The following is a 25271-nucleotide window of genomic DNA, read 5'->3' as shown; positions in this document are numbered from 1 at the left end:
TCCCCAACCACGACCACGTTTTTTTTACGGTGCGTTCATTGCACAATGGACACGGGAGCTAGAGGGAGGGCAGCTCACCTTGCCACCCGGGGCTGCAGGTGGGCTTAACGCTGATCTTCACCAGGACGTCCTCCGTGGCTCTTTTCTTCCCACAGTCATAGGCGGTGACAGTGAGCTTATACTGATGCTCTTTGCCGTAGTTAAGCTTCTCTGTGTTTTTGATGTAACCTGGCAGGAAGGGAAGCAACAGTGAGATCTGTCTTTACTCGTGGGGTGCGGGAGGGACAGACAGAGCCCGAGATCACAGCACTCCCCCATCCTGCCGGAGCCGGAGAACACACCAAATCCATGCTCGAGTGTTCAAGGACCGTTGGGATCCACACAGCTCGTCCTCTGCTTACTCTTGTACTCTTATATTCGTTCTACGCTGGTCCCACTCTGTAGCTATGGCTGTCCTGGAACGTGTTATATTATGTAGGCCAGGCTAGACCTTGGCCTCCCACGTGACGGGATTAAGGGCATGTTACCGTCCACCCAACTTTTTAAAACCACTTTCGTTTGGTGTACGGGTGGTTGTACACACGCCTCCTCACGTGTGTGGAGGTCAAAGGACAACTTTCAGGGGTCAGTTCTCTCCTCACGCTGTGGTTTTGGGGATTGACATCGGGTCATTGGGCTTGTGTGTTAAGTACTTTGACTCGAGCCATCATGCCTGCCCGGATTTTGTATCAACATTTAATACTTGGCATGTAATAAAGACAGAACAGCAGACAGTTTAAATCCCAATACTAACAACGGGGCCAAACTTCATTAAATACTTCTTCTTTTTTTTTTTCCCTTTTCTTTTTTTTTGGAGCTGGGGACCGAACCCAGGGCCTTGCGCTTGCTAGGCAAGCACTCTACCACTGAGCTAAATCCCCAACCCTAAATACTTCTTCTAAAGATTTATTTTGTTAAGGAAAAGCCGAATGCTGGGGACATAGGATGGAATTAGTATCTTTGGACCCCACCCCAACCCCCACGGATTCCATAAACCAAGAGTGCTGGCCGGAATCCCAGCACTTGAGAGGCAGAGGCAGGAGGATTAAAAATTCAAGGCCATACTGAGCTACATCATACTAGCCCGGGCTGCATGGAACTACCTTCCCTCAAGAAAACAACGGAGAAGCCAGGCAGTGGTGGTGCACACCATCAATCCCAGCATCAGGGGTGGGGAGGGCAGGAACAGGCGGATCTTGAGGTCCAAGCCAGCTTGGTCTGCAGAGTGAGTTCCAGGACAGACGGGGCCTTTGGTTTACACATTAGTGCAAGTCTTTATTTTTTTTTTTTAACGGTTGTTTTTATTTTATATATATGTGTGAGTGCCTGCATGCATGTATATCCCACACGCGTGTCTGGTGCCTTTGGATGCCAGAAGGGGGAGTGGGATTCTCCTGGCCATGAGCAGCCTGCTGTGAGGGCTGAAAACTGAACACCCATCCTCCCCAGTGGGCTGACAAAGTCACAGTTCTACCAGATGCTGTGGTGTGAACCACTTTATGACGGACACACCGAGCTACCATCAAGATGCTATTGCATGAGTTACGAAGGAGCCGAGTCCGTGTGTTTCTCCCGTCAGTTACTCGAGAACAAAGGTTCTGGCAGAGGTAAGAGGCTAGAAATCTCCGTCTTGGCTACAATCCACCCTAGGCTACACAGGAAGACGCTGTCTCAGGTCAGAGCGCATACTGTTCTTCCAGAGGACCCATTCCCAGCACCCACAGTAAGCGGCTCACAGGGCCCTTTAACTCCAGCTCCAGGGCACCCGAACGCACTGCACTCCCATGCGCAAACCCACACAGAGATGCGGGATTAAAAATACTGTTTTAGCTGGGCAGTGGTGGTGCACACCTTTAGTCCAAGCACTTGAGAGGCAGAGGCGGTGGATCTCTGTGAGTCTGAGGCCAGCCTGGTCTACAGAGTGAGTTTAGGATAGCCAGGGATACACCAAGAAACCCTGTCTCAAAAAACAAACTAACTAGATCTATTTATATAATACATATATTAAAATAATTTTATAATTATTTTATGCTATTTAATATATTATTTTATGTAAAATAAAATAATGATAATTTTTAAAAGAAGGAATGAATGAATGATCCCTCACCTTTCGGATGAGGCAGAAGGAGCTACAGTGTAGCCCAGCTGAAAACATTTGCCTGGCATGCAGGAAGCCCTGGACTGGATACTTAGTATCACCAAAAGCCTATGTGTAGGGTATGTGTAAAAGGTTCTAATTGAATGGAGAAAACTATCACTGTAACCAAAACGACAACACACCCAGCTGCAGGCGGCCAGAACTGAGGAGATTCACATTAAATGATGCCTCTACTTGACTTGGGTTGGAGAAGGAGAGCCCAGAGGCGCCCGGGCTTCAGAGAGGCTTGAGATCAGGGAGTTAAGCCAAACAGGAGTGACCTGCACTAGCTGGACTCCGGACAGCCTGCAAGCTCTCGATGCTCTGCCAGTGCTGGGAAGCCGGGTCAGCAGCTGATCTCATTGGAAGGGCCAGGCCTCAGGAGGCTTCTCCGTTCTTACCGTCTTTGTCCACAGTGAACGGCACATCTGGGGTGAGAATCTCATAGCTGCAGATCTGGCTGAACTGGGGCGAGCAGTCTGCATCCACGGCCTCCACCCTGAGGATGCTGCCGTGCTGCTTGCCCTCCACCACGGCCGCCTTGTACGACTTCTCCTTGAACACGGGGGCGTACTCATTCACGTCGTTCACCTGGATGTGCACGGTTGCTCTAGACAAGAAGGGGGAAAGCTATTGTTAGGGGGGTCCTGTCCTGTCTTTTACCCAAAAAGCACACACTCAAAATCTTCTCAGTGAATAAAACGTCACTGTGTGAGAAGGTGAGGTGGTGCAACACACCTTGCTGTTCACCAACCCACGCTCACCTATGTGGTGCGCTCTTACCGTGCCCTGTGACAGACAGTGTGTGGCCCACTCAGTGTAAACGCTGAGGGAACTCAGCACTCAGCAACAGTAAATCTGCACGATTGAAGGGCTGGTGAGGAAAGTCTAGAATATTAAACCAGTGTCTTCTAGAGCCCTCTGTTGGGGTTAAGCCTTCTGATGGCAGGGAGGAAGGCACTTGAACTTGACGCAGGATGGAGGAGGCCTGTCTGCTTCCTCCACAAGTTAGCTAGCTTATGCGCTTAAAGTTTACAGGAAATAATAACAGAACCATTTTCCTTCAGAAAAAAGTTCAATATAGGGCCGTGTGTGTGTGTGTGTGTGTGTGTGTGTGTGTGTGTGTGTGTGTGTGTGTGTAGGGCCATGTGCATCTGTCTGCCTGTCCGTCCGTCTATCTGTCTCCCCTGCCTCCACCCTCCTCCTCCAGAGACAGGGTCTTGCTCTATTACCCAGGCTGCCCTTGACTTTGTGATTCTCCTACCTCAGCTTTCCAAGAACAGGCGTGAGCCGCTGTTCCCAGTGAGTCTTTAGTTTCTTTACCAAGAATACTTTGTGAGATAAAACCACTCATTCTCTTCTCAAACCCTGTTTCCGTCAGAAGTTAGACACAAAAGGGGACACGGAGGCTGGAGCCCACCCTTTACAGACAGCTTGATGCCCTGCGTGCGGAACTCTTCCTGCTCTTTTTCAAAACTCAGAGAACCTGGGAGCCGGCTCCCGGCCGCCCCTCTCCCATGCACGCTCATCTCCTGGGTGGCTCTTTCTGAGCTCTGTCCGGCCCACTTACTTGTGAGATTTTTTCACACCGGTGCCATCGGGTCCCTTCCCGCAGTCGTAGGCCTGGATGGTGAATGTATAGTCTTTCTGCAACTCACAGTCCAGTTTCTCTTTTGATCGGATTATTCCCTCACCCGTGGACTTATCCACTACCACGGCATCGAAGGGGACATTCTGCCCGTGGATTTTAAAGCCACAAATCTCACCTGGGGAGTAAACCAGAACGGGTTAGTACGCCCGCCACTCGAACCTTCTGCTCATTGCCCTCTGCCCACAAGGGAAATAGACGACAATAACTTAGCAGCCAGGGGATTTGGGGGGGTCCGTGGACAAAGCGGGGGGCGCTGTGCTTTAGCACGGGTGAGTTCTGGGGCTTTATTAGAAGCGGTTCTGGCTTTCCAAGCAACTGGTTTACTTTGCATCCATTCATGCAGGGATACAAGAGAGAGCACACAGACAGGCATTCCACAGGAGCACTTAGGATGGCCGGAGGGTTAAGTCTCAAGAGCAACAGCCAGGTCAGGCTGTCAGGCGACCCGAGCCCGCGCTCGCTGGCTCGGCAGCGATTTGGGGAAAGGATGAAAATACAGAGTTAAGCACTGAGAGAAGACGGGTGGAATCGGTATCAGAATTACAGACATTCTGTCAAGGAAAGAAAAAAAAAAGAGAGAATCAAGTCTTCCTGTGCAATGAGTCTGGCTAAAATTAGGGAATCAAAAACAAACTGCTAAATAAAAGTAGTAGAAATACCAAGTTTTCAGGCATCCATTTCAACGGCTGTCGGCATCGTCCGTTACGGGGAGGGGCGTTAGGTTCCTTAGCTCTGGGCTTCACCCTACCAAACCTAAGAGGGGCGCCAGCCTGGGAACTGCACTACGGCAAAACTGTCCTAGTTAGAAAGGTCCGAGCTTATACGCTTGCCCGTGGGAGAACAGGTTTCACGTCTTGATGTACATGTGAAGCTACAAAATTTATTCCATATGCAAATAAGACGTGCTCTCCCACAAGTCCAATGAATAGGAGGAAAACAGTGCTCTGCCAGCAAACCCGAGTTAACAAAACATGTGGCCCTGAACGCAGAGTTCAAATGGATGTCTGAGTTCTAGATATTTCTAACCAAGGGTCTGGTTACATACAATTTCCATAAATACACTTAAAAAAAAAAAGAAAGAAAGAACAAACTAAGAGAATAAATAGGGGGACGGCATGGCAGTTGCTTCCGTTTAAGGCTGATTCCCAATTTTATAAAACAAGTTAGTGGGTTAATATTCATAAAAGGGAGACAAAGAACCCTTCATCACCTTCTTTGGTGACTGTCACCTCAAAACTCTCTAAAGGGAAAAAAGACAAACCCATGTCAGTAATTCAGGAAAGAGCGAAGAGGGAATAACAAGGAAACAGTCAAAGCTGCAACACATTACTTAGAAAGCTGGGCAGGTCACCTCACGCGGCTCCCAGGCGGCTGCTGGCACTGCTCTGAGAATCCTCCCACCATTGCTACTTTGAATCCTACTTACCATAAACTATGTAACTTTACAATGAACTCAGGGATGAGACACTGACCAATCAAGTTTCCCAACACCCCCAGCTGTCACAGTAACGATTAAGTAAACCTAAGTGTTCCTACTTGCTTGTTCTGGACACAGAGTCTCACTATGTAGCTCAGGATGGCCTGGAACTCAATATATAGATCAGGCTAGCCTGGCACTCACAGAAATCCCCTTGCTTCTGCCTTCCAAGTACAGGGATTAAAAGTTTGGGCCACCATGCCTGAATAGTGTTCTTACTTTTAAGCTAAATACAACTCTAGAAACATTCAGTTTATCATTAGATTTACTGAAATGAAAATCCGGAGCTACAGACTTAAGTCTTTGTTCACGCTGTGTCTAAAGTACCCGATTAGAGCAACCGACAGAAATGCCTCTGAAAGAAACAGAAGCCAGGCCACAGTAGCCATCCCGAGACAGCCATCTGTGCTGACCACTCTGTTTTCTAGATATCACCTCGTCAGCTCCAACCCAGCCGTTCACCCCATGCTCACACAGAGAAGATGCAGCAAATTCCCTCCTTTTCGGTGGCTTCACCACACATTTCCCTAAAGAAGAAATACCGCTTCGTTCTGCTTGTCGTTGAAGGTTTTAAGCACAGTATTAAGACGGAACGCAGGGTTTGTGCCTTTCACACAACCTCATGATCTTGTCTCACCGATGTATAAGACGGTGGCTTACTCATTTTCTTGACTGTCTACCAAGCACTCCACATTCGCTGTTACTAAAACCACTTTCCACTCTGTGTACGGTGCAGTCTCGGGCCTTTGACTGCCTGTGAACAATGGGCAGGAAGCATTTCTGTCCATGGTTCCTGCGGCACAAAGACTCCCACGGACCAGGGCTGCCCAGCAAGGTAGATGCTGGCCACAGAGGGGTACTTGAATAGAAACTAACATCCCCATTAAAATGAAGTAACGTTAAGCTTTTAGATTCTCAGTCACCCTGGCCACAGTCTGAGTGACAGCCACTCAAGGCTCACAACACCGCTCGGAGACTGCAGAACTCAGAACACCACTTCAGTAGGTTCTCCTGCACGGCTACTGTAGGGCTAGGCTCTGCGGGTCAGGGAGTGCAGGCCAGAATCAGGCCACCCCCTCTTTTTCAAAGGCCCATCTCCTATGGAATGGTTTTTACTGTTTTAAAAGTACTTCATCAGGGCTGGAGATATGGCTCAGCGGTTAAGAGCACTGACTGCACTTCCAGAGGTCCTGAGTTCAAATCTCAGCAACCACATGGTGGCTCACAACCATCTGTAATGGGATCCGATGCCCTCTTCTGGTATGTCTGAAGACAGCTACAGTGTACCCATATACAAAATAAATAAATAAATCTTTAAAAAAAAAAAAGTACTTCATCTAAGTGAGATAGGCTCTCACTATGAGCCCCGGGCTATCCTGGAACTTACTCTGTAGCCCGAGCCAGCCCACGATCCTCCTGCTTTAGATTCCTGGGTGCTTGGATTACAGGAGCACCCCACCACACCTGGCTGGCTGTTACTGTTGTAAATGGTTTTTCAGAGCATGAGGGAACGATACTAAAATGCAAACATCAGTCTTCAGAAGTGACATTTGGCTGGACCACAAACATGTCTACCGAGTCAGTCCCCAGCTATTTCCCAACGATGCTGGCTAAATTCCCTGTCAGTTTGTACCATTGCAAGACACCCAATGGTCTGTAGAACCCATCGCATTCCCTGTGCAGATCTTTAAGGGAAAAGGTTTATTGATCCCTACTATAGAGCCCTGAGAGAGAAGAGCCAGGCGGTATGTGGTCCCAAATAGCACCCCAGGACATGCTAACAAACTGCGTTATAAATAGACTCTATTCGTATTATTTTCATAACTTTTAATTGTGCGTATGGGTATACACATAAGAGTAACGATGCTGGGAAAGCCAGAGACATCGGACCCCATGGGAGCTGGAGTTAAGGTGGCTGTGGTTGCCCGGCATAGGTTCTGAGAACTGCGTGCGCTCTTAACCAATAAGCCATCTCTCTAGCACTGCAAAATACACTGAATCCTAGTTACCAGGCTTCAGTTCACTGTAAACTTCCCAGTTCATGACTGGGGTTCATTCTTCTGCCGAGCACAGGGCAAGAGAGGCAGCTCGGTATCGAGTGAGCCAGTGCCCCCGACAATAGCTGTGTGTTCCTGGCAAGGCCACCAGGCCTGCTGGTGAGCACAGGCCAGGACCATGTCATGAAAATTTGAGCACCGCTCACCACTAATGCCACACATTCAAACAGGAGGGTGAAGATGCTCAATCCCAAGCAATGAGAGACAAGTCAGGGCTTCAGCCTGAGGACTGAGCTGCTCTTGAACCCTCTAGTGGTCCTCTTGCCTTAGCTTCCACAGTGGCCATACTGTGCCGTCCTCTCAGGCTGAGGCAAGAATTTCCATCAAGAGAGGAGACAGCAGATGGTTAGATGAATGGGACTTTGGTCCTAAAGGACCTTTGCTCTGTTAAACAAGTCTGTCTGGGTAAACATGGTCATCTGGCCCCCAGCACGAGAGCCTGGGGACCAGACCCAGGAGGTCGCTTTTGCTTTTAGAATTTTATTTACGTCTATGTGCATTTGCCTGGACAAGTTCATGTGTGTCATTCATGTACAGTACCTGTGGAGGTCAAAAAGTGCTGGACCCCCAGAACTGGAGTTAGACCAGGTTGTAAGCCATCTCGGTGCTGGGAACTGAACCCAGGTCCTCTGCAAGAACATCAGGTGCTCTTAGCCTGAGCCATCTCTCCAGTCCCTCAGGAGGTTATTTTAGATGAGATCAGTCCTAGTCTTGGGAGGAACTTTAAAGTCGAGGGAGATGTGGTCCAAGTGTAAGTGAGAAACTACGCCTCTATGTGTCTCTCTGTGTATGTAGTGTGAAACCTGTGTGTGTGTATGTGTGTGTGTGTGTGTGTGTCTATATGTCTGCATGTATGTTTCTATGTGCGGGGTGTGTATCTGTGGGGGGGGAGTGTGTCTATGTGTGTTTCTCTGGTGGTGTGAACCTGTGTATGTATGTGTCTGTGTATGGGGTGGGGTGTGTGTCTATGCGGTGTGTATCTGTGTGTGTGTGGGGGGGTATCTGTATGTTTCTCCAGTGGTGTGAACCTGTGTGTATGTATGTGTGTGGGGGATGTGTGTCTATGCGGTGTGTATCTGTGTGTATGTATGTGTGTGTGCATGCTGTTTAGGGCGTGTCCCTGCCCCTTACCATCTTTGGGCATGCATGGAGACTTTCATAGTAAACCCCAGGTATGCCGTGGTTCCGTTCACTTCAGCATCTATCTCTGTTTAACAAGCACAATAATCCACCACAGCCCAATGGACAATAATGTTCTAGAATCTTCCTCCCCTAATACAGATTTATGTCCCTCAGACCCCACTCTCCCAGTAGCTAATACATAGATACATGCATGCACACATGTATATGCATATATACGTATTTACTTCAGTGGCTCTCAGCCTTCTTTATGCTTCAACCCTTTACTACATTTCCTCGTGGCGTGTGACCTCCCCCAACTGTAAAACTGTTTTTGCTGGTCCTTCTGAATTGTAACCTTACTTCTGTTTTCAATCCTAATATAAATATCTGATACTCAGGATATCCGATGTGCTGCACGGAATGAGAACAACTGGCTTGTTTATTTATTTTACCAGTCGACATTGATTTCTCCTCCCTTCCCAGTCCACGCACAATTTACAGAGCTTACTAGCATTGTGTGGCCCCACACTAGCATCTCTACCCTCCACTATTGTGATTTCAGCCGTGTTCCCTGGGTCCCACACTGCAGAGAAGAACCTCTCGGAATCACCTCACATACCTTTTCCTCCCTGCCCAGCCCTTCCTGTCCCATGAGGACTCCATACAACTGCTTCATGGCAGGGAACCTCCTACGATACCATGAAAATCAGATTCCCAGCTATACCAGCGAGGGACAGGGTCAGAACTCTCCCGCCCTGTCACTCCCCCAAAGTTACTTCTGACCGCCAACCTCGTCCTCTCCTATCTAAAATGGCCAAGGGTACTTTTTCCCCTAAAGAAATCTTTAAAGGGCTGGAGAGATGGCTCAGCAGTTAAGAGAGCTGGCTGTTCTTCCAGAAGTCCTGAGTTCAATTCCCAGCAACCACGTGGTGGCTCACTACCATCTGTAATGGGATCTGATGCCCTCTTCTGGTGTGTCTGAAGACAGCAACAGTGTACTCATATATAATAAAAAAATATATTTAAAAACAAAACAACCCCCCCCCATTTATATTTGGGATTGAACCAGGGCCTGAGACTCAGTAAGCAAGTGCTTTACCACCAAGCTACATCCCAATGGCTATCTTAGGAAGTCGATGGTGACCTATGGGGACCCATGCTGCCCCGTGTCCACTTGTGCTGTTCCTACACCGTGCCTTCCTGTCTGTGCTCAATCACTAGCACCCAGATCTGTTAGGCTCCACCAAGAAAGGCTTTCCGTAGGGGTTGGGGATTTAGCTCAGTGGTAGAGTGCTTGCCTAGCAAACACAAGGCCCTGGGTTCGGTCCCCAGCTCCGAAAAAAAGAAAAAAAAAAGAAAAAAAAAAAAAAAAAAAAAAGAAAGGCTTTCCGTGTCCCCTCTCCTGCCTCACCAGTCATGATTCCTGAACTCGTGAAATCTGACCATAAGCTACTTGTGAAGGAATGCCATGTTTAATCGAACAGAAGAACAGGGGCTGGAGAAGGCTCAGAAGTTAAGAGCACTGGCCCGCTCTTGCAGAAGACTTAAAATCGGTTCCAAGTATCAATATGGTGGTTCCCAAGCATCTGTAGCTTTAATTCCAGGGATCTGATGCCTTCTCCTAACCTCTGAGGGCACCAGACATATATGCAGGTAGGCAAAAATGCTCACACTTGACCATAGGGCCGAGAAAGAGACTTGAGGACAGCCAGAAACACAATAATGACGATAATAATAATAATAATCTTGAAAAACATGTAAGAGTGAAGGCAGAGAGAGGGAGTCACCACTGTCAGGCTCATCTATGAAAGTGGACGCCTACAGCAGACACCCTCAGCAAACTGGTGCATTTTCTTACATCGCCCCAACTCAGTTCCCCCCAAGACAACAATGCAGACTTGGCTGTGTGTTCCCTAAGAGTCTGACAACACACACCAGGGGCACCAGGGACAAAAGGTTCAACACCACAAACGTGTCTGCCTCCGAGCTCTGTCAAGAGAGCTCAATGCTTTCCTACACACACAGCCCATGAGGGGTTGGGTACACAGAGCAGACTGTTCTCAACTTTGAAATGTCACGTCTTGGAGAGCTGCAGCCAGAGGGCCTGGCTCAAAGGCAACACGCTTAGCAGAGCGTGTGGCCTCAGACGGACTCCTCTGTCCTTCCGCATGCAGGTCTGGAGCCCTGGTGTGTCCCAAGCACTGAGTAGCCAGGGTACTATAAAGAGAACTGGGAGAGTACCATTCCCGACGGCCGTGCAAGCTGACACGCTCTGAACCAGTTTGCCCACTGGGGAAATGGTACAGTGAGGGTGACGGCACTTGACTTCTGGAAGCCGAGGGCGGGTGGCCAGAAAGAGCCCCAGGACAAGCTGGGAACACTGTCAGTTCATGGAGAGTGAGCCACGGCCGGCCGCCGCACAAGCCTTCTCCAATCTTGTCACCACAGCGGACTCGGTACCATCACAAAAACAATCTCAGAACTCGTCTGCAGAATAAGCCCTGCTCAACACGAAAATAGCTTCCAAGTGTGAGGGAGTTAAATAACGACTTATGTAAAACCATAGAAACACATTTCCCACAGAATATTAAATTTAAGAATATACATTAACGTCTATAAAAATTACGTTTATTGCTGGGTGTAGTGGCACATGTCTTTAATCCCTGCACTCAGGAGACAGAGGCAGGTGGATGTGAGTCCGAGGCCAGCCTGGTCTACAGACTGAGTTCTAGGTCAGCCAGGGCTGTGTAGTAAGACTCTGTCTTGAAAAAACGAAAGCAAAACCAAATAAAACTAAACTGAGGGGCTGGGGATTTAGCTCAGTGGTAGAGCACTTGCCTAGGAAGTGCAAGGCCCTGGGTTCAGTCCCCAGCTCCGAAAAAAAAAGAACCAAAAAAAAAAAAAAAAAAAAAAAACTAAACTGAATTTTTTCAAAAAAAAAAAAATATTTGGGGGTAGAGGGGATGCAGCTTACAGGAGGCTGTCTTTCCCTTCCACCAGGGATCAAGGACCCGGCTTGGTAGTAGGTGCCTTATCCACCAAACCATCTTGCTGGCCCGTAAAAACGTATTTTTAAACATGTTACGTGTGATTCCGTTGTTCACACTGACACAGCAGACATTCCTATAAATTTTATTATTATTGCTAAGGGTAGGACTTGGGGTGGAGCTTGAACCCACAGCCTTAGGCACGGCAGGTAAGTGCTCTACCACTGAGCTACGTCCCTGGGCCTCAGGAGTGAATTTAAGCTCTTCGACTCATACCGACACACAGAACTCCCCAAGCCCTAAGAAGGGTGTTAAATTTCTGTTTGCAGATGATGGAACCGAGGGGTGAGGCTGGCAGTGGTGGCACACACGCCTTTAGTTCCAACGCTCAGGTGGCAGGTGGATCTCTGAGTTCGAGGCCAGCCTGGTCTACAGAGCGAGTTACAGGTCAGTCAGGGCTACACAGAGAAAAACCCTGTCTCAAAAAATACAAAACAAAAATACTTCCTTATTTTTATCTATCTGTGACTGTTTCTTTGCTTATATGGCTGTGAGCCGTGTATGCCTGGTACCCACAGAGGCTGAAAAGGAGGGCATCAGATCCCTAGGGACTGCAGTTGTGGATGGAGGTCATGAGCCACCATGTGGGTGCTCAGGACAGACTTTGGTCCTCTGAAGAGCAGCCAGAGCTCTTAACCACCAAGCCATCTCTGCAGCTCCTAGTTCCTCTTGTTAAAAGGGGGTCTGGCAGAAAGCATCCTCACTTCAAGTGGTGGAGAATTAAATATAAATTTTTATTAATAAAGCACTTGGAAGAGGGCCTGGAATCTATTCTTGATGCTCAGGAGCAAATGCATTATTAGCTGTGGGGTGGTTTCCGAGCGCCACAGGCTGCACGCAGCTGGAGCCTTGTAGATCAAGGCCGGCGGCAGTGACCCCGGAATCCCGGACCACAGCCATTTCTTTGCCTCCTTGTTTTTCGAGAGAGGATCCTGTGTAACTCAGGCTGGTCTTCCTCAAACTGACTGTGCCTCGGAGGATGACTGTTTAATCCCTGTGCTTCCACCTCACGGAGGCTGAGGGGACTAAAAGCATGTAGCACCTCGACATGCTACATGGGTCTGAGCTCTGAACTCAGAGGTTTTTGCTGCCAGGCGGGTGCATTTCCTAGCCTGAGTTACTACTTTCTTTTTAAAACATTCATTCTTAATTTATTTTAAACATTTTATTTTTATGTATAAGAGTGTTTCTGCCTGCATGTTTGTCTATGCATCACCCCATGCTCGCCTGGTGCCCACGGAGGTCAGAAGAAGGCACTGTATCCCTTGGAGCTAGAATTACAGTTGTGAGCCACGTGGGTGCTGGGAGTTGAACCCTGGTCCTCCACAGGGGCAGCAGGTGTTCTTAACCACTGAGCTGTCTCCCCAAGCCTCCAAAGCACTTCTTAAAATGCAGGAATATATATAAATCCACCAGCAACACATCCTAGGCAACCCCGCTATAACTGTGATGTATCTTTAAATGTCACACACACACAAAAGGAGAAATGATAACTACTTAAAAAGAAAAATAACAGAGTGGGCTGGAGAGATGGCTCAGTGGTTAAGAGCACCGGTAGCTCCCACAGAGAACCTGGGTGGACACTCACAGGACAACGGTGGCTCTGGTGCCCTCTTCTGACCTCCTAAGACATTTGCACACAGGCAGGCAAAACACCCATATTCAGAAACTTAAAAAAAAAAAAAAAAACTAAAAGAAAAAAGAAAGAGGAAGAAAGGAAGGAAGGAAGGAAGGAAGGAAGGAAGGAAGGAAGGAAGGAAAACTTAAAAGCTGGACAGAGCCACACACATTCGTGTGTGATCCCAGCGTTTACTGTAACGCTGGGACTGAAAAACACAGCCATCAAGCAGCCAGGGCAGATCCGACTGGCAAACACCACTGAATGTCGGCAATGTAGGAAAATCACCACATGACTGAAATCTATGACACTGTCCTGCAGGTTGTTCTCTGCAAAGATACAGGATAGAATCTTATAAAAAAAAATAACTTGTATCAAATATTTAATAACTTTATTGAGGCAGGTGTTGTGGTGCATACGTGTGTGTCACCTCGTCCCTCAGAAGGCTGCAGCAGGAGGATGACAAGTTGGATGCCAGCTAGCACTAACAGAGCAAAGACTTTGTCTCAATAAACAAACAAGGGGCTGAACAAATAACTCAGTGGTTAGGAGCACTGGCTGCTCTCCCAGAGGACCAGGGTTTGCTTCCCAGCACCCACAAGGTCACTCACAACCATTAACTCCAGTTCCAGGGAATCTGATGCCCTCTTCTGGCCTCCTTGGGTACTGCATGCACATGGTACACAGGCACATGCAGGCAGAAAAAAAAAACAAAACCACCCATACACACAAAAGGAAGAAAAAGTAAATTCATTAAACTGGACATAGTGGTACATGCCCGTAAAAAAAAAAAAAACAAACAAACACAAACTGACAATGTGATCAGCATGCAGTGTGCATGCCTTAAATAACACAGCCCCATACGTGACTTTAAACCACAGAGCACTTGCTGCCTTCCCAGAGGACCTGGGTTTGACTCTCAGTATCTGCAGCTCTAGTTCCAAGGGATACGATGCTCTCTTCTGACCTCTGTGGACACCAGACATTCACACGATGCATATGCATACGTGCAGGCAAAACATTCATATGCATAAATAAAACTATAGAAAAAGATTTAGTTAAATAAAATTTAAAGATTGGGGGAAAAAAAAGTAAATCTAGGCTGAAAGTTCCTCAACGAAGACTGCTCAACGTTTCTGAAGTCTGTGCGGGTGAATGGAAGGGAGTAAGAGTTTTTGGAGTGAAGGGAAACTGACAATTGAACACCCAGACATGAATGAACGGACAGAGTGCAGGTCCCACATCAACTCTGTCCTAAGCAGTGTCCGTGCTCCATCTGCACTGAGTGTGTCTAGACAGTATCTGCCTATCTGCACAAGGCAGAGCAATTAAGTATCTCCTTCCCCCTTCGTCCAGCAGAACAGCTCAGTGTCAGCTACCTGTGACTATTACAAGGAGAACATGGGTGCCTGGAGCCACAAGCAGCTCTCAGCTACCAGAACACTTCCCGAGAGGTCCAGTCATCCAGCCACTAAGTCGCTTCCTATCCAGGGCAGCCTTGCAGACAGTGAACAGCTGGCCTCCGTACCTGCAAAGCGCAGCGGTGAGTCTTTGTCCAGGGCGATGAGGGGGGGGTCGAGCAGCACCGTGTTATCGTTCTCGGTGACGATCCCGTGGTAGGTGGGCTCCAGCCATGGCTTGTGCTTGTTAACTGCATTGGGAGAAAACGGGAAACACGGGTAAGATTCAGACCGAGATGCTGTCGCCTTTGAAGGCGAGTCTGTGTCATCTGGCTTTCCGCACGAGTGCGTGTGCACGCACGTGAAAGCGAAGCCAGAGGCATGTGAGGGCAAAGAGACAGATCGTCTGAAAAGGGTAAACTATGATTTGATTGCAGGAGTGCCCCACGTAAAATCTAACCCAGATCATGAAGACAAAAATTGACTCTTTCCCTCCACAAAGTACTCCTGGGACATGAGCTCTGACAGAGGGGACTCAGGAGGGTCAGCATTCCCACCCTCCGTCCCCGTCCCCACGGCGGCGGCAGGATGGAATCGCACAGTAGCAGGGATGCCTACTGACATCAACAGAATCGAGTCTCACACGCAGCACGGGCTGGCCTTCTGTTAAAGGGTTCATGCAACGGGGGCACCTCTGCTAGGCAACAGGAGATGGGCGATTCACCCACTGGTGAGACCCCAGTGTCTTTGAAGCTGGGACAACTCCGGAGGCAAATGGAGCTACAAATTGCTCACAAAGTCTGAAGACTCAGACACATCTCCCTAACCTCTAGTCTTATGGTTCTGTCTGTCATCTCTGTCTCTGTCTCTGTCTCTGTCTCTGTCTCTCTCTCTCTCTCTCTCTCTCTCTCTCTCTCTCTCTCTCTCATCTATATATCCCAGGCTAGCTTCAATCTTCCTGCTTCCGCCTCCCAAACTGCGGGATTACAGCTGCACACACCGAACCCCACTCCAGTCTTTCACTTTACAAGGCAAACCACTCATTGGCTTGTAATGAACAGAAACATTTGATACAAATTTGTATCGATGCTTTGTTTTACTAACAAAATCACAAGCATAATAAAACAAACTGAACTTCACTCCAACATTTGAGTCCATAAAACTCTTAGATTAAATGACGTCACCTTGTTTTTCCCAGCACCACAGGGATGTAAAAGTATCGAGCAAAGCGAAGTGTGAGGTGAGCCTGCACTGTCCTAACACAGAATGGGCCGCTCGCCTTAGCAGAAAGGCTACAGGCTGAAAATGGTTAACAAATTTCAGAGGGGAAAATAACTTTGTGTCGACTCATTTCACCGCCATCCCAGTGTTCTAATTTTATAATTCGAAATCTCTCAATTGCTCCTTTAAGCTGGCAGTATAATGAGAGATATGGCCATTTCCAAAGGCTGAACTTTTCAATAATTAATGAATGATATTTTTAATATTTCATTACATTCAATTTGTGCTATGAAACATTTATAGAAACAAGTGACTGATGTTTCTGTAATCATCCACTCTCCAAACCACCAGAAGATTATGGGCAGTTAAGTCGAGGACCACATCAGCCCTGGCACAGCCCTACGCCCTCACTCCATTGCGTTCCAGAGCATCGAAGCCGGCTACATTCTTGATGGCAGACCTAGAGATCACACCTGTGAGTGTGTAGGTTTTCTGGGGTTACTTTCAGATAAAAATGATTTTTGTGACTACAGATCTTTTTTTTTCCTTTTTTTTGGAGCTGGGGATGACTACAGATCTTAATCATTAGAAACTTGATTTTAGAACCTACAAATGCCAGGCGGCAGTGGCGCGTGCCTTAATCCCAATAATCAAGAGGTGGAGACAGGTGGATTTCTGAGTTCGAGGCCAGCCTGGCCTACAGGGCTACAGGGCAAGTTTTAATACCAGGGCTACACAAGAAAACTGTCCAAAAAAAAAAAAAAAAAAAAACCCAGAAACAAAACCAATCAGTGAATCTCAGGGTTAATCACAAATACGAAAGATTCATCCCAACACATCCCAATTCTGTGGGCTAAGAAGGCTGCTCCCCTGCTCAAGTCACACAAACAAGAGATTCCGCCAGGCAGGTTTCAGATCCACAATGTGCCACAGAGCCCTTGATACCAATCACACACTACACGACTTCTTTTGTTTTACACCTTTTCCGTGTAGAAATCCACTGGCCGAGAGTAAGGATTTGATGTGTGCTTCCTATAGCAGAATACCTACGCTGGCCATGCTGTAAGCTTCAACTGTCTTTAATGCATTTCGACTATAATTGAACCTGTAAAAATCCAAGACGAGGGCTGGAGAGATGGCTCAGTGGTTAAGAGCACTGGCTGCTCTCTTCCAGAGGTCCTGAGTTCAATTCCCAGCAACCACATGGTGGCTCGAAACCATCTGTAATGAGATCCGATGCCCTCTTCTGGTGTGTCTGAAGACAGCTACAGTGTATTCATATATAATAAATAAATTAAAAAAAAAAATCCAAGATGAGTGAATCTTGGTCCTGCAATCCTAGGACACTGCCACCAGGGGGCAGCAGGTGCTCAGGTGTTCATGCTTGAAATGATGCTTTGATTAAAAATAACCTCTAGCTGGTGTTACCAGCAGCCCCCGTATGATGCTCGGGGTGGAAGAGTGCCAGCAACTATGTTCTAAATTCCTACTTAGGCATAGCCTCACATGCCCACAATCTTCTGCAAGCTCAGGAGGCAGAGGCAAAGGGTTCACAAGTTCCAGGGCAGCCAGGTCTATGAGTGAGACCCGTCAAAAAATGAGAGAGTACACGTAAAGTCTCGAGCTGACTCGTTCTTTCCTCAAATACACTGTGAGACAGGGGAGGGGCTGGACTCAGCTCGGCAGTTAGGAGCAGCTGCAGAGGACCTAGGCTTGGTTCTCAGCGCCAACATGGTGGCTCACAGACATCCATAAGTCCAGTTCCAGGGGATCGGACCTCTGTGTGGGTACCAGGCACACATGTGGTGTGCAGAATGCATGCAGGCAACACACACACACACACACACACACACACAGAGAGAGAGAGAGAGAGAGAGAGAGACAGAGAGAGAGAGAGAGAGAGAGAGAGAAAGAGAGAGAGATCTAGAACCAAAGCAGAACACTAAAGCAGGCTGGTACAGGTTACAGAGTGAGTGCCCCCTGAAGGCCTGGATGCTCTAACTTGCTCACCAGACTGTGGTACCTTTGGGAGGTGGCAGAACCTATAGGAGGTGGGACCAGGTGGTCCTTTGGGGGTTTGGCCTGGAGTAGAATGGTGGCCCACTTCCTCTCTGTCCCTCTCACTACTTCCTCTCCACTTCCCAACCTGTGTTGGGGGAGGGGGTCACGTCAGATATCCTGCTGATATATTTACAATATGATTCATAATAGCAAATTACAGTTACGAGGTAGCAACAAAAACCTTATGGCTGGGGACCGCCACACCACGAGGAACTATATTAAACGGTGGCAGCATTAGGAAGGTTGAAAACCACGGCCCCAGAAGGTCAGTGGCCTCCAGTACACACCCCAGGCAGTGTTACACTCAGCAAGACCTGGAAACAAGAGCCGACGGACGGGACCACGGACAGCAACCTCTGAACCTATTAGCCAGCACTCGTTTCCCTATTTAGGGTGATTTTCTCACACACTGTTTACAGCAACACAACAGAAAGCAGACAGAAGGACGTCTACACAGATCCAAACTGGAAATGCAGCAGGCGCTCTTTCAGGGAAGGTGATAGCTCAGCCACTAGGGTCGGATACTGCTCTTGCGGGAGACCCGAGTTTGGTTCAAAGCACCTTTTGTACCAGCACATACCCACATACAAATACACACACAGACATAATTTAAAATGGCAAAAACAAACCTTTAAAAAGAAGAGACATTCTCAGGCCACCATCATAGCTTAAAAGATAGCACTTTCTGCCAAGCCCGACAGCCTGAGTTTCAGCCCAGGAACACGCAGTGGCGGAGGGGACCAACTCCAGCAAGCTACCCCCTGACCTCCACATGCATACTGGGGTGCGTACTCACACGCACTTGCACACATGCACACCAATAATAAAAATAATCTTAATTATAAGATGTAAAAATAAAAAAGATACTGGGCTGGAGAGATGGCTCAGCGGTTAAGAGCACTGACTACTCTTCCAGAGGTCCTGAGTTCAATTCCCAGCAACCACATGGTAGGTCACAACCATCTGTAATGGGATCCGATGCCCTCTTCTGATGTGTCTGAAGACAGCTACAGTGTACCCATATACATAAAATAAGTAAATAATTCTTTTAAAAATAATTAAAAGAAATTTTTTAGATCAAAAAGACACACTCTCAGACTGAGTACTGTCCTCAAGTATAAATTCTGCTCAGCTCAGGCCACTTGTGATCCTTCCAGCCAGCTGGGCGTCAAAGGTCCTTAACTTCTCACAGCTATGTGTCACAGGCAATCTTTCAATCCTCTGCAGGAGGAAGGCACGGTGCTGGGCTCTCAGGACAACCCTGGCAGAACACAACGTCAACTGCATCTGCACTCCAAACCACTCGAGCTCTGCTCACAGTGCCCCTGCAGCGCGGTAATGAGCCGGCACCCAGTGAGGGTAACTTCACAGTGAGGACCAACATACCCAGGCAGCTGCCAACACAAATATGCCCACTCCAATGCCAAGGGCAAGGGGAGCAAAGCAAGATCCTCCCCCCCTCCAGAGAAGCGCTTGCTGTGGGTGTGTGCCTGATCTGATAGTGAGCTCCAGGCCAGCCAGAACGGCACAGTGAATGCTGGGATTAAAGGGACACACCACCATGCCAGCACTAAAATTTTAGAAAGAGCGGGAGGTCAGAAGCAGCAGGAGGCCTCGGGTGGGAATGAAGGGGGTGATGATGCCACACTGCTCTGCCTGCTGGAAATGCATGGGGTGGGGTCCAGGGAGGGGTGCGCCTTTTTTCCTTCTCTTGCTTTTTGCAGAGGTTGTTTGGTACCCAGGGCCTCAAACATGCTAGGCAGTGCTGGGCGTGGATGATTAACTATCTTACTTAGGTAACCACCATACACCCGAGGGCTGGCAGCAAGACAGTTAACTATCTGAGTAGCTGTGAAGGCCAGCAGGGCCAGACCCCTTAGGCTACCTCCCAGGCTTGGGATGGGAGGGCACAAGTCCACAACTCCCACCCCACCCCCACCCTATCCCCCAGTCAGCAATTCCTCAAATCCAACTAATACAACTCACGTTAAAGAGAATCCCACTCTCAAACCTTTAGAGAATTTATTGTTCTTCCTCAACAAAGGAAGAGAGGGACCATACAGCGACGGCCATGTCCAGGGTAAGGCAGAACCTGCACCTTTAACGATGGGGAGACTAAATCAACTGAAGTAAAATGCAACATGTACCTTGCTGCTCAGCTTAGCCCCAGCCCCGGCTTGGTCAGCGCACCTGTTCCCTCGTTGTGAAGTGTTTTCACATTGTTCAGAGTGATTTCCCCCACTGAAAACCAGGACTGGGCCAGCGGCTCCGTGCTGCACAGGCTTTTGGCCTCTGTGGGCACACACAGCACACCCCTGGTGTACTTACACACGTGCAGGCAAAACACTCATAAAACGGAAATAAGCAAATTTTCAAAAGGAACAAGTGGACTGAACGTCCAATGTTAGACCTCCAGACACTAGACGGCCCTAGCATCTTCCCTGGTTAAGTCAAGCTGTCAAGCCATAGTCAGCTATAGTCAAGCCGTGGTCAGAAATCCTCTAAGGCAAATTCTAGCCCTGCTTCCTTAAGAGGCAACTTAGACTCCCCTTGCTAAGAACAATGTAGCCAGGCAGCGACTGTTCAACACCTTTAATCTCTGAGTTAGAGGCCAGCCTGGTCTACAGAGCAAGTTCCAGGGCAACCAGGGCTACACAGAGAAATCGGTCTCAAAAAACGCTTTGCACATTAAAATCAGCTGTACGCTTTTAAAACACCCAACTTAGTGTGATATGTACACATAAAAACATACAATGTATAAGACAATATTAAATTATAAAAGTAAGCCCTTGGTTTTCTTAGTAAACATCATGGAGAAGGTGCTGGGAGATGGCTCAGTGGATAAAGTACTTGCCATATAGACATGAGGAATGGAGTTCAGATCCCCAGCACCCAGATTTTTAAAAAAAGTACAACAGGGTCCACCTATAATCCCAGCCCTAACAGGTGCAGACAAAGCCTCTCTGGGGACTGCAGATTAGTCAGATTGACTGAATCAGAGACCTCCAGGTTTAGTGAGAGACCCACTGTGCCTCAATATATAAAGAGAAAAGCAATTAAAGAAGATGTTTGGCATCAACCTCTGGTGTGAACTAACACTCTCTCTCTCTCTCTCTCTCTCTCCCTCTCACTCTCTCTCTCTGTCTCTCTCTCTCTCTCTCACATGAAAATTAGAGGCCAAAGGATCTGGAGTTCAAGGTCACCTTCAGCTATACAGAATTAAGGGGAGAGAATGGAGGTTACATCTACTCACTTCGACTATGAGAAGCACTGGCTGTGACACTGCATCATAAGAGGCCCAGTTTCCTACGAGGTGATAATGTGCTCAACCAGGGCAGAGCCAGATCTAACCCTCTAGAGAGGCTCTTGGCTTGAAACCTGTCACCAGGCGTGGGCTGACTCTGCAGCAATCTGCCTCACTGGGACTGAAGAGCTGCACCGAGTCCTTCATGTGAGGAAAGGACAGCTGCAGGGGACACTGGAGATTTACCAGTGTGGCTGGAGAGAGAAGAATCCCTGAGACTTCTCCCACCCGAGCTCCAAAGGAGGGCGGTGAGGGAGGAAGCAGGAAATGCTGGCCTGGCCCTGAAGGTGAGGGAAGGCAGCCAGCCAGGGCTACTGGGGCAGGAGACTAGGAGTCCAGATGCCACACGGCAAGACGAGAAGGCGCTGAATGGAGCTATGGTGTGGCTCCTAAGCTTCTGCTGCTGCACAAGACAGGAGAGGAGGCTGAGGGAAATCTACAAAAGAGGGGCTGGGGAGACGGCCTTACAAGCATTTGGATTGGAGTTGACTATGTAGACGAGGCTGGCCTAGAAGTCAAGCACAGAGTTCTGCCTGCTTCTACCTCCCAGATCCTGAGCTTAAAAACTGTGTCACAGCGAGGCGTTGGCGGTGCACGCCTTTAATCCCAGCAGTAAGGAGCAGAGGCAGGTGGATCTCTGAGTTCGAGGTCAGCCTGGTCTACAGAGTGAGTTCCAGGCTAGCCACGGCTACACAAGGAGACGCTGTCTCAGAAAACAACGGAACCGAAGCTTGCATCATTACTTACACTGCGGTGAGAACATGTCCTATATGGCAAAGCAGGGGTCTGACACGCACAAGGTGCTGGGTCTATCCCAAGCAACAGTGACAGCAGACGACAGTAGCAGCAGCAGCAGCAGTAAAAGCTCCCCAAACCCCGCTCTCTTGTCACGAAGACCCTCATAAAAGGTTATCTTTAATTTTCCAAAAGTGCCCTCCGATCACACTCACACACACTTCTCCAGGAGCACAAGAGCCAGCGCACATTAACTGTAGATGTCATTCCTCTAATCTGTTTTTCTCAACATTAGATCCGTTCTACCAAAGCCCGGCAGGCACCAGCGGAAACCATGACAAACTCCACGATAGCCTGTGACCCTTACTGTCACCTGAGCTTCCTACACAGTTCGCAGTGTCCCGAGGGCTCTTCAGTCTCATCAGTGTGCTGCACCGGGCGGGAGGCCTGGAGACCGGCTGCAGCAGGTTAAGACATGCACCACAGGTCTACACTGGACCCCACGCACTGCAAACCAAAGTTCGTGCACCACTTCCTGGATGTTCCCAAAGGTGAAGGAAGAGGAGTCGGGGAGAGGTAGGCCTTGGGAAACCAGAAATCGCTCTCTGAATTTGGTGGGAGGCTGGAAAGGGCCCAGTCAAGGGGGCCCTGGGGTCACAGGATTCCTCTGGGTGTCCTTATGTCTTGACCCAGGACAGCCTCGGGCAGAGATGGAGTCACACCCTGAGCTGCAGTATCCCTGAGATCAAAGAGGCTCTCAGAACACCCAGAGAGGACGCAGAAGACAGAGGGCGCCTGATGTTTGCAGGTCGCATCTCAGGCAGCTGAGGGAGAGTCAGGTGGGAGGGGTCCAGTTTCCTCTGAGCTCCCACCTCAAGCAGTGACTGCTGACTCTTCACAAAGCAGCGGCTTCCTGGGAACTAAGGTGTGAGGTGTGGAAAGGAGTCAGGGAGACTGGAGTTGAGACAAGAGTGCATCTCTCTCAGGTATCTGTCCCTGAAGCGGACGAAGGAGGGAAACTGGAAGACTCTCATTCCTGAGGATAAGGGCAGGGGAGAGCAAACCTTACAAAGAGTCACCTTGCTCTGAACACCTCAGGGGGGCAGGAAGTCTACTGCCTGGTGCACTTCCGCTGGGCAGCCGACCTCACACTGGAGGCTGAGGCAGTCGGACTGACCCGGCTGCAGCACTGGTGTGGCCTTCTCTAGGTAGCTGTCACACTTCCCGACAGAGAACCCAACGGTGTCACTGGACACTCAGGGGGCAGAGGCCAGCTGGGGAAAGTGGCAAGGTTTCTCAGCCTGAGTTGAGTGGGGTTTTTCTCCCAAGTGCTCTCTGAACACTCCCACCTTGAGAGGAACCCAACCCTGGCTCTCACTCATCGCCTGCAGCAGCTGAGACCACCAGCTCTTGCTTTCGCCCCTTTACCGTTCTCTCTCGGATGACTGCTGAGATGTAGCCCAGAATCTCCATGCAGAGCTGCCAACAGTCTCTTTCTGTGCAGACTGCTCCTACGTGCTTTAGGGCAAGCCGGGGTTTCCAACATAAACCCTGCAACCAGTGTTTCCAAATCTCCCAATTGCTTCCTCAGACCAACTTATCTGTCTCAGCTTCCCATCTGCGCCATGTGCATGCCTGGTCCCCTCAGAGACCAGAAGGGGGCATCAAGTCCCCTGGAATTGGAGTTATAGAGAGATTGGCTCTGAGCCACGGTGTCGGTACCAGAAACGAAACCAGGGTCCCCTGCAAAAGCGGCCAGTGCTCTTAACTGCTGAGTCCTCTCCATAGCACCTCCATGCAGTTTCCTATAGAATTAAATGGTAACACGCAAGGGGCAGATCCTGACGGTAAGCACGTGGGTACAGCTCGGTGGCAAGTGACGCTCGGGCGGGTGGGCGGGGCTTACAGTGCTGACTACAAACCCAGTTATCCCGCAGAGCACAAGCTATGAGTCCCCTCATTTCCTCTTTTAGTGCTATCAGAAAATACAGGCCAGGATTTGACCTTTCCCTCCCCCTTTATCACTGCCACATTTGTCTTGAATTTAAATAGGGCAGGGCATCGTCTTGAACCGGTAACTAATAGTCCAGCGGCATTTCCAAGTCCTGTGTTGTTTTTGGTCTCTGACCTTCACGCACAATAGGAAACTTTATCACACGCAGTTCCAAAAAGGCCACGAGGTATTGGAGACCTGCTGACATTCATTATCGATGCAAAACCCTTACCAGCTGCTTCCCCCAGTGCTACCAAAGGCTGGCTGTGAAGCTTCTATAAAGCCAGAAAGCTTAGTCTGAAAATCAGGATCCTGTTTTTCTTCCCCCTCTCCCCTTTGTTATTTATGTTCCTACAGACTAACACCGCAAAGCTGGTGCTCTGACAAGCCCTTTTTTTATTTGCAAAACAAATGTTAACACTCTTAGGATAAACAGAAAATTAGCCTTCCCTATCAGATTCAGCCACGGGGCCTCTCAAGAAGCGCGTTTATTTTCCTGGAAAGAACAGAATCAATGAACCAGACTCCAAGCGAGAAGAAGAAAGGGACTCACTTTGCCTGAGCTATTCTGAGCCTTCTAAGTCCTTGGACACTAAGCTCCACCATAGCTGCTCTTTAAGGGGCCTATGGTGCTCACAAAGCCGGGAGATGAAGATGCTTGCGGCTGCGGAGGATACACATGCTCAGCTCGTTCCTGTGCCTTTAGAGGAGACCGAGGAACTGCGAGAGCTGGCATCCGGATTCACATGGACAAGATCTCTGGATGCTTCAGGCAAAGGCTGAGAGGAAAACTTCAGCTACAACTCGCTCAGTGCCAAGCACGGGCCTGGGCCTCACTGCCTCACTCAGCTGAGATCCTGAACACGTGACGAGGCTTCCGGTGAACACGTGACAAGGTCTCCGGTGAACACGTGATGAGGCTTCCCGGTTTGCAGGGACTGAGAACAGGATGGGAGTCAGGGACCCGCCAAAGGCAGGCCAGGAGGACTAACCACATGTTGGCAGCCTCCTCAAAAGGGCTCCGATTCAGGAGAATCAGGAACCCAGTCCACCCTCCAGCCATCTTTCAAAGGCTCTGTCCTCACCGGGCTCCCTCCAACCCATCTGGTTGTCAAACTGGAGATGACACGACTGAATAGATAGGATGTGTGGTGATTAATCAGTAAATTAGAGCGAGGATCACAGGCAGCAAGATGGATGAAAGGGAGGGAGGACCAGAACAGGGCATCGTGCTGACAGAAAAGGGTAGCTGGCCACCCCGATAGTGACAGGAATAGGGACCTCCATCAAACCCTCAGCTGACAGGCGACACCCACACCATTGGAGGTGCCCAGAAAGAAACCAGGCTGGCTGGTGGAAGCTTGAGAAAGAGTCACATGAAGGACGGCTGAGGAATCGAGAGGTTGCTT

General features: G+C 48.9%; 1 protein-coding gene across 4 annotated transcripts in view; it reads right to left on the bottom strand.

The window, feature by feature from the left end:
• Clstn1 (calsyntenin 1) overlaps positions 1–25271 on the bottom strand; it is a 63500-nt gene that overhangs the window by 15738 nt on the left and 22491 nt on the right. For 2 of the 4 annotated variants that reach the window (XM_039110100.2, XM_039110102.2), the window contains exons 2-6: positions 14677–14799; positions 5038–5067; positions 3747–3942; positions 2578–2786; positions 79–228 (exon numbers count right to left, since the gene is read on the bottom strand). In XM_039110100.2, the coding sequence (XP_038966028.1) occupies positions 79–228; positions 2578–2786; positions 3747–3942; positions 5038–5067; positions 14677–14799 (708 nt within the window). The remainder of the gene's footprint in view (positions 1–78; positions 229–2577; positions 2787–3746; positions 3943–5037; positions 5068–14676; positions 14800–25271) is intronic. The other 2 variants (XM_039110101.2, NM_001007092.1) reach the window with 1 other exon arrangement.

This window comes from Rattus norvegicus, chromosome 5 (genome assembly GCF_036323735.1).
Source record: "Rattus norvegicus strain BN/NHsdMcwi chromosome 5, GRCr8, whole genome shotgun sequence".
NCBI lineage: Eukaryota > Metazoa > Chordata > Mammalia > Rodentia > Muridae > Rattus > Rattus norvegicus.
The sequence above is the reverse complement of the archived record's forward strand: the minus strand, read 5'-3'. Positions and strand labels throughout refer to the sequence as shown.